The sequence below is a fragment of the Nannobrachium achirus genome, assembly GCF_963921795.1.
Source record: "Nannobrachium achirus genome assembly, chromosome: 11".
In the NCBI taxonomy this organism is placed as follows: Eukaryota; Metazoa; Chordata; class Actinopteri; order Myctophiformes; family Myctophidae; genus Nannobrachium; species Nannobrachium achirus.
The window spans coordinates 33270944-33285584 of NC_137820.1; the positions used below are offsets into that span (position 1 = coordinate 33270944).

Sequence of the window (14641 nt, forward strand, 5' to 3'; positions counted from 1 at the left end):
TAACTGGGGACCCCCCCCCCCCCACCCTGATGAGCATTAAGCGTCCAGGCATTACATTTTGTATAACACGGTTCTATTCTGAAAATAGCAGATCTACATGCTCACAACGCCTCACAACGTGAGGTATTAAAGAGTCTTTAAATTGTCACTTTAGAAATGTGCAGATGCCCTCTATGCACTTAAACTTTATGTTGGTTTGTTTACTGTTGAGTGAGAAAACAATGTTGCACATTAAGTTAATCATCCCCCACCCCCAATAATTTGGGGACCCCCCTGGGGATCCCGATCCCACAGTTTGAGAACCACTGTTCTACAGGAGTGAGTGGTAGTGCAGTCATCCAGGAGTCCCGTCCCCGAGTTGGTGTTGGCTACCAGCCCGCACTCTCGCACCGCAGTACTTTTACTGCATTTGTAAACTTTCTCAGTCACAGACCTGTAAGGGTCCATTTGGTTCCTAACTATCCGTCATTTCGCTGGAGATACCCTGGGGACCCCTGCTTTACAGGATCAATACATTTATGATCCCTTTAGTTTGGGTGGGTGGTTGTGGGGGATTATTAATGACATCATCCCGGTGCTATAGCGATGCTGCTTGCCCCCCCGGAGTGGAAATGAGGCTTGTGCGTCATGTTCTGCATGTTCTGACCCCCAGGGTCAAACAACAGCGATGGCTGTGAAATTACATGACACACAGAGCTGGTCAGCCAAGACCAGGAGGGCTGTTGTATTGTACAGACTGATGGGCACGGAAGACTGCAGGCACATAATGAGAGAGAGAGGCAGGCAAGAGAGGGGGGGGGGGGGGGGGAGAGAGAGAGAGAGACAGAGAGTTGCAGGAAAGGAGGAGAGGTGTGTGTGTGTATTACTATACTTGTTGTGATGGCCAAATGTTCCCATACATATTGTAGAATTTGAGGACAACATCGCACCACAGATGACTGTATTCAATTTGACTAATTGTATATGCATATTCGCGTTGCGGTAGGTGTGTATAGACAAATGCTTAAAGATTCGCCGGCTGAATATTTCAAATTTTCAGGTTGTTTATTCGCGTCGCTTTGCTAATTCTCCGGTCTTTAATGACCTTAATTGTTGTATAATTGCAATACTACATTCGATGGTTCTGCAATATTGCATAAATAGACAATTCTTTCAATAGTTAAAGCATAAAATAAGGGGTAATAATGCGTTCCCAGTCTAAACGGGTTAAACCCCCTACCCCTACGAAAAACATTCATGGGGGGCCCACAGTGAATCCTTGTACCCAGGGCCCAGAATTTGGTGCGACACCCCTGGGCAGAGAGAAGGGGGGGGGGGGCTGGTGGGACATGGTAGAGATTGAGCGGCTGACTGAGGGGAGGGTAGCGTCTCTCTGTCAGTGGAATGTCGGGGATGGTGGGAGGTGGGCTGGTAATGGCTGCCGCGGACGGCCTTTGATTGACGGCCCAGAAAGGCCAGACCGCGGGGAGAGGAGGGGGGAGGGTACTGTCGGTGGGGAGATAAGTGGCCTGCCGCCTCTTCAGGCCAGGGAAAAGGTTACACGACATGACGGAAGAATGCCGCGAGGTGGAAAAGGTTTTTGTTTGTTTGTTTCTTCCTTTTTGGTTTGTCTTTTTTTTGGAGCTGTGTGGAGCTCCCTATACGTGGCCGTGTGTGTGGGTCTGTCTGTCTGTTTGTCTGTCTGTCTCCGGGTATGTAGCCTGCAGTAACCTTTTCTGGCCACACATGTTAAGGGAGGGGCGCTGTTGCACACACACACACACACACACACACACACACACACACACACACACACACACACACACACACAGCTCCACTTCGAACAGAGGTTCGATTTTTTTTTTAGAGACTGCCTCTCCGGAGGCATGGGCACGATGTGGGGGGAAATGAACAGTGGCGGAAAGTGCATTTACTCAATTACGGTACTTAAAGTAATTGCATGTTTGAGGTACTTTCACTTGGGTACAGTACATCCATGAGGGAAAAATGAACAGTGGCGGAAAGTGCATTTACTCAATTATGGTACTTAATTGCAGTTTTGAGGTACTTTCACTTGAGTGCAGTACATCACAACTAGACTGCCTCAGGAGCTGTCTAGTTTGTGTAGGAAAGATTTGAGTGACTGTGAAAGAACTTTCTCCCAAGGTAAGATTAAGACATCATACTTTATATAAACCCTATTATATTAAGCCTAAACGGTTCTGCCGCCGTGTAGAACTGTTTTTAACATTTTTTTTTTTTTACTTTGAATCATTTCCCGTGAAAAACCTGTATTTTTTCAGCCCGCGCTGTGCACGGGCGAAAAACCGAGGGGGGCCCAGGTCTTTGATCTTGACCCCCCTCCCAAAGATCTGTACGACGGTTCTGCCGCTACATCAAAGAGGCGATTATTGTACTCTTTACTCCGTTATAGTTATTTGCCAGCACTTATTTTCCAGCCTTGTTTACTAGTTACCTTCAGATTTTGATTATTAATGCAAAACACACAAGCACTTACAAGCCCTATTAATTTATAATTCATAATAATTTACAGGCTCACAAGTTCAACACGTCGCACTGCGGCACGGTGTGAGCTTTTACTACTTGTACTTGTTCTATTCTTGTGTTCTATTCTAAAAAGTTTTGACAAAGTGTAATAGATACACTAGCAGTCAAAAGTTTGGACGCAGCTTCTCACACACATTACTTTTTACTTTGGCACTGTAACTATATTTTGGTGCCAATACTGTCATACTTTTGAATAAATGAATAGGGCTTTACGTAATACTAGTCTGTAACAAGTTAACAACTGTACATTTTTTACATTGTGGTAATTGCTACTTTGTTTTACTCTTTTTGGCTTTTCTCTGCCTTCATTGATAGTCTGACTGGAAATGGTAGGAGGGAAATATGGGGACTTTGGGGAGTGATGCACAGCGAAGGTCGTCGGGGTCACGGGTCGAACCCGCAAAACACGCTGTCAGGCAGCATTAGCAGTGGTGTAAAGTAACTAAGTAATTTTACTTAAAGGAGTAGTTCACCAATTTTCAACCTGTCTTCATATAATAGGTCCTCACTAATGTTCATGATAAAATATCACCATTTTTTTCTACTCAGTCCAAGTCTCCTTGGAGAGCTGTGGGAAGTTCAGAATCCATCGTCTTGTGACATCATCATTTTCCAAAAAAAAAAAATGAATCAATATTTTTGAAAAAAATATTTAGATTTTTATTATCGGGGAACAATGGCTTCCACTTTAAAATTGCAACTTTTCAGGAATAGAAAGCCTGCAGTTTCTATAAGCTGGATTGGTAATCGATGATGTCACAAGACTATGGCTTCTGACCAGCCCACAGCCCTCCTCTGAGGAAAAAAATAAAAAAAATGAAATAAAAGCTATTTTTGAGTGAGGATTTCCAATTTCCAATACTTTTACTTCTACTCCACTTCATCTTAAAAACTTTAGTTACTAGTTACTATGCAGACATAAATTATAGCCTAATATTATAAAACATAATAACCATTTTAGCCCCCATACGCGTCGCGTTGTGAGCTTTTGGTACTTTTACTTTTGGTACTTTAAGTACATTTTGATGCCAATACTTTCATACTTTTACTCAAGTACATTTTGAATTCTGGACATTTACTTCTAACGGAGTACATTTACAGTGCCGTATTGATAATTTTACTTAAGTACAAAATGGTTTCCACCTCTGAGCATAAGCATCCTACATTGGTGCCTGGACTGCTAAACACTAGCCGCCCAGGCCATTGCTACTTTAACTTGAGTAAAAATAAAAATGACCTGATTAGTTCTTCCGCCACTGCAAATGGAAGTGTGAGTGAGAGGAAAGTGGGAAGTGGGAGTGTTGGATGGAGAGGCTGAGGACAGGGAAGTGGGAGTGCTGGATGGAGAGGCTGAGGACAGGGGTTAAGTGGCTGCCTGGCGAGGTGAGGAGATGGAACAGGCTGTTTGAGAGTGAGAGGCCATGCTCCACCAGCAGCTGTGGAGAATGGATGACAGGGGAAGATGCTGTGGAAGAGAGCCCCGCCTAACCAGGATCTGCTTCTCAGTCTTTTAACCGGAAATGTATTGAAACCAACATTTTATTCGGTCGCCACAAATTATATTGTCGTTGTCGGGTGGAAACCTTGTATGTCCAAAACCGTTTGTTTTGTATTAATCATTTTAAAAATGATTTAATCTAGTGAAAACAGACGATCTACAAGCACACAACGCCGCTTGTAGATCTGCTGTTGGCCTCTTACTTAATATTTGACAGTTTGCGTCCTGTTGTTGAATATTCGACTATTCGAATACTTTGAGGTCGAATAATTCGAATACTAAAAATCACTATTCGTGAATGCCCTAATTGACAACAATGTATAGTTACAGTGCCAAAGTAAAAAGTACTAAGGCTTCCTACAAACAGTAACGTCATATACCCTCTCCTTGTCCTTTGAGAATGAGGGGGGAGAGGGTGTCGACCAATTTATTCTCTATGGAAGTCACATGGTTGCAAGCCTCTTGGCTTGAATCAAGCTTGATTCACTGTAGCACAAGGGTCTTCAATGTTTTCAGGCCAAGGACCCCTTAGCTGAGAGACAGATGAAGCAGGGACCCCCTTCTACATATTGTATAAAACTGTGTTGCAGATTTCCATCGATTTCTTAGGTAGGTTCATAGACTGGTTTGACAGCACTGTCATCAGTCAATGCTGGATTCATGTTAATGTATTTTTTCAGACAACCACTTAAATTGTAGATACTTAAACTTGACCTATCACTCGGTACTTGGTCTGCTCTTTTTTTTATCTCCACACCCAACCTTTGCTGAAAGGGCCAAAGTTTTCCTCGGAATAGGGACACAAGGGTTCAAGTTGTTAATTTGAAAGAATTATCCTATCACACAAAGATTTGTAGAAGACCCCTACTGTAGCATCCTTACAGCCTGATAAACCTTCCCGGTCATGTGAAGTCACATTATCATGTGTCTTCTGCAGACCGTCTGGCCCCAGAGCGCTGGGTGGGCGCTTTGCAGAAACCAAGAAGTGGAAGGGCCAATCAGCGTCAATCACAGGGCCCTGAGCCCAGACACCGATTGGTTCTTTAAAAACCCATTTAGAACGGGTACACATTATTGTGTATCATTATTTTGTGCTTTAACCAGTGAAAAATAGCAGATATACAAGCTCACAGCGCGGCACCGAGTGCCGCGCTGCGAGCTTGTAGATCTGCTATTTTTGAAAAATCGTGAAAATTAGAATTTTGACCCGATTCTATAAGTGTCTTTTGAATCCTTCTAAGATTTTTTTAAAAACCTATGTTTCTATGTCAGCAATCTGGCCAGCCATCGTCAAAGAAAAGGTCCTTTTCACTTAAATGGAGCTCAGTTAGTCTGTTCTTGAGAGACTACTATGTCAGTGGTTCTCAAACCTTTTCATGTGAAGGACCCCCAGAATGATATTCATTTGGCCACGGACCCCCATCTCAAAATATTTAGTTCCAGGGACCACCCAGAAGCAAAATTTGAGATGCAAACGTTCGCTTTGAAAATACATATTCAAAGATTTGCACAAATTTCCGCGACTTTTTCAAAAATAGCAGATCTACAAGCTCGCAGCCGCGCTGTGAGCTTGTATATCTGCTATTTTTCACTGGTTAAAGCATTCAATAATTCTAGGCCTAAATGGGTTAACTTTTTGCGCTATGGGCCAGACCGGTCTGCAGAAGAAGCATTGATAATGTGAATTCAAGCGACCGGAATGGTTTTCCTTATCTGTCCATGGAGAAATTATACGCTGCAGTAAGGACAGGTTTTGCAATACCTTTTTGGGGACACGGATGCACTTGGGCACACTCACACTAATGGTCCTAATGGGGGATCTATATCTAAAAGTCTTTCTTTTAACCATAAAACAACCATTACTTTAATGAGGACCAGGGAAATGGTCTTCAGAATTGTCTATTCCTCAAATTATACCTAACCCATGAGGGTCAAATGTCCCCACAGTTATAGTAATACACGTGCACAGGCACGTGCCGCGCACGCACGCACGCACGCACGCACGCACGCACGCACGCACGCACACACACACACACACACACACACACACACACACACACACACACACACACACACACACACACACACACACATACACACACACACACATACACACACAGAGCCCACAGGAGATGAGGCATCACACTGCCCTCTGCTTGCAGTCACCTTCATTAGCAATGCAGGAGCAGAACAGGCTAACTCATTACCAATGCAGACACACAGGCTCCTGTAGGGAGACCACATGCGTGTTTGTATTACTATACTTTTGAGGGACTCCAACGTTTTAGGAGGGTGCGTGCTTTTATGAATACCGTTTTTAAACCTGAATCCGAAAATACAGATTCTACCACTTTTTCTAGTCACATGTTCAAATACTGTATTCTGATTGGTTTAAAACAGTGGTAAATAGGCCAACAACCCTCTGAGTTTTAACATTTCCAAGATCAATGCGCCTCCCAAAAACCAGGGAACACCAGTTCCTTACCGTGAGCTGATTATTGAAAACTTAGGTGGTCCGAGGGTCCGAGGTCGTCCTACGTTTACTAACGTTACTATCGTCATTTTTCACAGATTTATTCCATTGGATCCAATGAAATCCCCCAACTTTAAAGCCCCTTTTCTCTGAATCTATGCTTTTCTGGAAGCGACCAGCCTCTATTTGCGGCAAAATAGATGAAAACTGTGCTTCTAACACAAGCGTTAGCCTAGCTGTAATGGAAGCTAAATCCATGCACCTCAGCAGGAGTTGGCGCCATCTGGTGGTGGCACTAAAAGGGAACTCTTTTAGCTGCAATCTGGGGCTATAAAATATATGCTGTGGCGGTGTATTCTGAAACAATTAATCATTGTAAGCAAAGATCCTTGCAAGTTACAACTGTGTTTTCTTTCATTTATATGGTAAAAGTGGTAGAAAAGCAATTTACCATTCGAGGTTGTGGGTGGTTGGCTGATTGACCACTGTTTCAGGGTGAAACAGTGGTAAATAAGCCAACAACCCACTCCCTCTCATGGTAAATGGCTTACATCTACAAGCTCACAACTGCTACAGGTTGTGAGCTTGGGGGACTGCCCATAGGTCTGACATCTCAGTACTCCAGCTAGTTAGGGACAGGGTCAGTAATGGGGCTAGTTAGGGACAGGGTCAGTAATGGGGCCAATCCGACCTTGTAGACGTTGTGTCGCTGGCTTCCATCTCCAGTGAACGCTAAGCTGTGGCTTCTTGGCTTCCAGTGTGAACAGCGTTATTAGAACAGCTGTGCATTGACCCTGCCCAGTGCCCATATTCATGAATAGGGATGGGACGATATGCGATATTATCGTTTATCGTGATAAAAAGACACTTGCGATAATCGTATCGTGGAGATGTAATTCATCGTGATATCGTCCTCCGTCATGCACTGGGATCAATTCATCTTTTATTTGCCGAGCTGCATATCGGTACCACTTAAACGCTCTATAATTGGTAAAAGTTACTTATAATATAATATACGTACTTGATACAGTCTTTTTTTCACTATCAAATGTCTTTGCCAAAAAATAGCCGATCTAAAAGCTCACAACGCGTCACAACTGTGAGCTTGTAGATCTGCATTTTTTTGGCAAACGTTCCGCCCCAGTATAATGGATTTTGATTATCGTGATAATATCGTTAATCGTGATATGAAATTTTCATTTCGTCCCATCCCTATTCATGAAGCATCACAACTGCATTATCATCATAGTGCTCTTTATCGACGGGATCATCCCTCATTAGTCATTTTGTCAGAAGCTGACCGCCAACCATCACCATTGCCCCCCACCCTCCTCGTATCTCTGCGGTCAGACTACGAACTACGAATCTCTCGTTTGTTGTATGAGAATAATGTGCAAAAGTATTTAAAACAAAAGTGAGTTAAATTGAAAGTGTGTTGAAGTATTGAACCAGTGAAAAGTATTAACAAAGAACTTGTAACACAGGTTATTGTTTGTTTCCATTTCCTGAAAAGTAATCGTTTTGGACATACATGTTTTTCACCAGACGAACTGTATATATTAATTAGGGCTGGGATGCGATTAAAAATGTTAATCTAATTAATTACAGGCTCTGTGATTAATTAATCGCAATTAATCACATTTTAATCGCACATCGATATTTGACCTGAGAAGCATTTTTGTTAAGTAAAACACATTTTGTTGTACGAGTGAATCAACGAGTGAGTTTTTAAAATCTACATTTCGCATCCACTGGGCCAAGCAAAGCGCTCTGATCGGCTACTTCTCCCTTTGCGTTTGTTGTCTCTTCTTGGTTGGTGCATGGCTATGATCGGTATGCCCGAAACTGAAGGTTCTGTGGTGCAAAAACTATGTGCGATTAAAATGCGTTAATTTTTTTAATTGCGTTAATTTTCTGTAATTAATTAATCGCAATTAATCAGTTAAAGTCCCAGCCTTAATATTAATATATTATATCGTCGGGCAGAAACCTGGTATCTCCAAGTTTTAAATATGTACGTTTCTTTGTAAAATGTCTATTTTCACCATTTTAAATCGTTAAAGGGAAGGTTTTGGATATACAAGGTTTCCACCCAAAAACTATATCACATATATCATATATCTCTGCCACTGATGTGAAGAAAATCAAATCCACCCTATTTTCAGTTCTGTTTAGTCTGTCCGTCTCTCTCTGTCAAGGAGAAAATGTCCTTCAGCCAATCTGGCGACGCACGTTTCAAATGTCTATACGTCTGCTTATGTTTGCCTCTGAAATCTGTCATCTTAATCTCATTTGTCAAGTGTAGTTATTTGTCTACTGCTGTGGGGTGAGCAAGTTTTTGCCCGTTTATATTTCTCAGAGTGAGGCATCATGTTGAAAGAAAAAGAAAAACTAAGCTAAAGCTCCGTACACACGGGGGGCGAATTAGCAAATAGTGAATTAGCATATAATTTGGAAACCTTATAAAGTCAATGGAAGCGTCCACACCAAATGCGAATTTTGAAAAAGCAAAAAGGTGTCTGTTTTTAATTCGCCCTTGTGTCGAATTTAGCGAACAGAGAGAGGAGTTCACCAGCGACTCCTCTCTCTCTGTATCAAAGCAAGCTCACTCTATCCTATTTAAAGAGAGAGAGAGAGCATGGTCGAGGGACCTTCCCTTTGCATTGAGGCCGAGGGGAACGGTGTTTCTATCTCCTTTTCAGTGTCTCTCGTCTGTGTGGCTGCTTGGAAAAAGTACTCGAATGTCTTACTGGTAAAAGCATGGTTTATGTATGTTTTAGGCTAATTTATATCTGCAAAAAGACTAATGTTTTAACTCATTCTGTGCCTATCCCGAACAAGTTCGGCTTTTCTTCGGCAAAAAACATTTATTTTTTTTACTCACCCTGAGCTGCTTGGACCAACGTGGGTGGTCCTGGCTCGTCCAGCGCTTTCCAACGAGCCATTTTATGGTCCGACGATTTATTCCATTGAAAATGGTTTAAAATAAAGTTTAGACCCCCCCCAATGTTCACTGAATGTTCACTGAATGTTCACTGTCGGCGGCGCGACGTATTCCAGTGTGCCTATCCCGAACTAGTTCGGCTTTTTTAATAAAATGAATAAAATAATCCGAGTCCGCACCGAAGCATGGTTCTAAATTTTCAATCTAGGCCGCCGACCGAAAGCCCTTTCCACCGGCCCGTAATCGGGTAGCGCCGCCGCATCCCGCCGCCGAATCCAATACAAACTCACATCTTTGAAGCCCTTTTTCTCTGAACTGTGTTCTCTGTGGAAGCGGGAAGGTTTTATTTACGGCTAAATCTTCTAGATGAGCTATCAGCCTATAGCTATCTGAAGCTATTTTCATCCGGGTCCTTTTAATCACATGCATAAACGTGAGCACGCACGTGACTGCAACGTGGCTCCCTGTCTGTTGCAGCGCTCGCCTATGGAGTATAGCCTGGCCACTCAACAGACTTTGACTTTGGCGCCCCCAAGTGGCACAGAAAGAGTTAAAATGAATCATTGGGTATTAAATACAATAGGATCCGAAATGTAGTGGAGTAGAAGGAAAGTAGTGGAAATTGGACTCAAGTAATGTAATTTTAGTTACTTTACATCACTGCTGCTGCTGAGTGGAGGGGGAACGGTGAACGCGTGTTGTCGTCTCTGATGTGATGTGATGTGATGGGTTGTGTGCGCCGCTGAAGACTTATATTCTTCTTTTTCTTTTTATTATTAATTCAGTAACCAGTTAGCCGTCAGCATTAACCGGTTAATTAACGGTTTTTAATTATTTTTATTTTTATTTTTAATATTTTCAACCCAAAATTGTATATGTAAGTACACAGAATTAACGTTGGTAGACAAATGGTAGACATTTAGTTATGCTCCTTTGAAAGACAAACAAAAAAGCCGCATTTAAAAATAAAAATTAATTGTTCTCGGCTTAATCATCAATAAACAACAAGCATAGTAATCTGCGCGTGGTCTGCAAGCACTGCCTTTCTAACAAACGAGCTCTAGCCTAGGCTGAGCATTTTTATTGAGAACCATCAACATGACGACGAGTTATGTTTTGTAGCATTTTTATTGAGAACCATCAACATGATGATGAGTTCTGTTGTGTATGAGTCTGTTGACTCGCTGCAGAGAAAACTCTTCCAAGATAAAAATGGCAGATCTACAAGCTCACAGCGCGTCGTGTTCCACGACTCGCGGCTTGTGATTAAGCATCGCTGTTGCCTCATGCCGCTGCTGTATTTGAGAAAGATACTATCGTCTACACTCCTTTCCTTTTGAAATGCTCCCAGACCGAAATACCTCTGTTGGCTACGTGTTCTGTTTTGTGTACTCCGACACTCGTCTCATCCACCCCGGTCCACAGACCCCACTGCGTAACACCAAAACAGCTGTCTCTCATTCACTGTTCCATTGGACATGACATAAGACTACTCTCTTGCGCCTCCCAGAGTCTGTTTAACAAAATCACATCCCCATAGCCAAACAACACTATCCAGGTCCAGGAAAATGCGATCATATTATTATGAAAATTAACCGTGAAACTGTTAAGCATGACCGGTTATTTCTTAACGGTCGGCTAACCGGTTAAACGGTTAACCGCCGACATCCCTAGTATGAAGCTTAACACATAAAAGCGTAGATTTGATCAGCTCATCAGAAATGTACATAAATATAGTACTTTAATCCTCTTGACTGCCCGCCTTTCCTCTTTTAAGTCTGTGCGGTTTAGATGAAAGCTGTGAAGGGCAATCTATGGCCGCAGCGTGTACTCTACCTATAGCCCTATAGGAGGCTGGGCTGTCTTGGAGAGAATAATGGCATGTGGTGTTATTCTGCTTCTGTGGAGGATTGATTGGAGGATGATGATCATGTAGACGCAGAGCATGTGTTATGGCTTATCGTTGCTGTGGAGGCAGAAACCTCAGATTTAAACTTTGTATGGTTTTATTTTGTTAATACAGGGGTCTTCAACAGGGGGTCTGAGACCCCTAGGGGGTCCTCAAAGTTACTACAGGGGGTCCATCAAATCTTTGTGTGATAGAGACTTTTTTCTCCTTTTTTATATTAACCACTTGAACCAAAAAATAGCAGATCTACAAGCTCACAGTGAGCTTGTAGATCGGCTATTTTCGTCAAAGTAGTATGATGTAGAGGGGGAAAAGAGCAGACTAAGTACAGAGTGAAAGGTCATGTTAATTAAGTATTGACGGTTCAAGTGGTTAAATATCTAAAAACATATTGACATGAATCCAAAATTCACTGATGATTGTGCTGTCAAACGATGAAACTATATGGAATCTGGGGGTCCCTGCTTCATCTCTCTCTTAGCTAAGGGATCCTTGGCCTGAAAACGTTGAAGACCCCTGTGTTAATTAATACCCTACTTCGTCATACCACAGTGTCACACAGAAACAACGACCCGTTGAGCTTGTAGATCTGATATTTTAGCTGTTCTTGATGGTTTATTTTTTAGTGTTTTAGTGAAAGTGGTGTGTGTGTGTGTGTCTGTGTGTCTGTGTGTCTGTGTCTCATGAATATGGAAGCAATGAAAAGTATTAACAAGAGCGTGTGACTGAATGACTGACTGTTTTGGACATACACGGTTTTCCAACCCCACACAGCGTTGTTATATTTGTTCTGGTGGATCACAGGTGTTTGAGCGTTGAAGCCATGATACCGCAGTGCCATCTAGCGTCTGTGGATGCTATTAATGCATTTGCACTTGCATCTGTTCATTTATGAAGCAACTCTAGCCCTCCTCTGATCACTAGTTTATCACAGGAATATTAATAATCACAGGATGCTCTTATATACTCAATTCTACACGTTAGAATCCTATCATTTAGGTCGATTTTGTTTACAGTTGTATACTCTCTCCTTCAGTTAAACCAGTTTAGGTGTATAAAAGAGTGTGTGAAAAGCTCCCAACGTTTTCAGTTTATAGAAAGTCACGGTGAAGTATAGAGACCGAGCAAGGGAAACTGTCCGATAACGGGACGGCAATGTTGAGATGGAAAATAAAAATGATGCCGAATCTCAGATTCTGCATCTCAGAGTCTCTCGAGTAATACAGACGACCCCTAAGCCAGTGTTTCTCAACCTTTTTTTCTGCATGGGCACACTTTTCATGTCCCAAGAATCCATGGGCACACCAACATACAGTAATACGGGGGTGTAAATATCGTCACTGTCGGGCAGAAACCTCGTATCTCCAAGTTTCAAATTTGTACGTTTCTTCGCAAAGTAAAGCCCTGCTTCATCATACAAGGCTGTCACACAACAGTAGTGAAAACAGCAGATGTACAAGCACACAACCGCGAGGCGTTGTGTGCTTGTAGATCGGCTGTTTTCACTAGTTTAAATCATTTTTGGAGCCGTGTGCAAAGCACATGGCTCCCTGTGCACAGCTTTCAGCTTTTGTCCCGTCTAGTGGGAAAAGGATGTTTCGTTGAGTTCGAACAGTACCTTTTATGACCACACATGTTAAGGGAGGGGCGCTGTTTTCAGGCCAGGCCAGGCACACACACACACGCACACACACACACACACACACACAGGGGGGAACACATAGAATCAAAAACATAGATCTGGAAGTGCTCAAATTCACGGCTCCACTTCGAACCAAGGTTTGATTTTTAAAATGATAAATACAATACTGGCTTTCAAGCAGTTTCAAGGGGCACACTTGACCCTTCTCAGGGGCACACCAAAGGTCCCCAGGCACAGTGGTTGAGAAACACTGCCCTAAGCAACAGGTGTTCCAAGGTTGTTCTTTTATTGTTACATCTTGTGAGCAGAAACATTTTTGTTGGGCTTCCTTCAGACAATGTAACGTCTCCTGTCTTGTGCAATTTGCAAGAACACTTAGCTTGTGCATGCAGTATAGCTTCAAACACAGAAGGCAGTATAGCTTCAAACAGTGGTGTAAAGTAACAAAGTACATTTACTCAAGTAGGCCTACTGTACATGTTTTAGGTATTTGTACTTAACCTGAGTGTTTCCAATTTCCAATACTTCTACTCCAATACATCTCGGATCCAAATATTGTACTTTTAATCCACTACATTTATTTGAAAACTTTAGTTACTAGTTACTTTGCAGATATAAATTATTATATTATAATACGTTAACCACGTTAACCACTTTAGCCCTATTTTATAACAAGGCTGTTTGAAAATAGACCTTTGAAAATGTAGATCTGCCATTTACAAACATTTAATACTTTAATATTTTGTACTTTTTAAGTACATTTTGATAACAACATTTTCATAGGTTTACTCAAGTACATTTTGAACTCTGAACTTTTACTTGTAACAGAGTATTTTTACAACGCAGTATTCATAGTTTTACATAAGTAAAAAGATCTGAGTACTTTACCCCCAAATACAGAATACAAATACAGAACGGTCTCTCTTGCTCAAAACTGGTATTCCCTGTCTTATCGTGTCTCTCTCTCTGTTCTCTGTGCAGACTGGAGTGCTCAACAAGCACCTGAGCTCTCTGATGCCCGGCCTGTCGGCCAAGGTTTTCAGGACTTTCAACGCCTCCATCACCCTGCAGCAGCAGCTCAGAGAGCTCTCCAACGGTACGCTCCCACATGTCTAATGTTTTCATCTTCACTTTGCTTCAGTGGCTTCTCAAACTTAACATTTCAAGGACGCCCATAACTTGTGTAAGAGTGGCATGGACATTTTGTCTGTGGTGCATCGGTATAGAACAGGGGTTCGCAAACTTTTTTTGTCTCAGGGCACCCCATAAATATTTTTGTTTAATCCGAGGCATCCCTACTTTATAATTTTCACTCCCAGCACCTTATATTTATAGCATATCGTCGTTGTCGGTTGGAAACCTTGTATGTTCAAAACCGTTTTGTATCATCTATAAAATGTACTAAACTAGTGAAAACAGCCGATCTACAAGCACACTACGCCTCGCGATTGGCTTTTTTTCTCTAGTTTTGTGCGACAGAGGTTTCTGCCTGACAGTAATGTTATTTTAGTGATTATGTTGCAAGGAAAACGTTGAGATTATAGCCATTTTGGTTAGAACTGACTGAAAATAACTTTGTACTTCAAGTTTAAAATGACACTAAATATTAAATAGTGTCCAAATAAATT

General features: G+C 42.0%; 1 protein-coding gene across 1 annotated transcript in view; it reads left to right on the forward strand.

Annotated features, from left to right (window-relative positions):
• The window catches only part of LOC308294292 (DNA topoisomerase I, mitochondrial), a gene marked incomplete at both ends in the record, with an annotated part of 86744 nt that overhangs the window by 60363 nt on the left and 11740 nt on the right, over positions 1–14641 (forward strand). The window contains one exon of the mRNA XM_080737020.1: positions 13995–14109. Within this exon, the coding sequence (XP_080593146.1) occupies positions 13995–14109 (115 nt within the window). The remainder of the gene's footprint in view (positions 1–13994; positions 14110–14641) is intronic.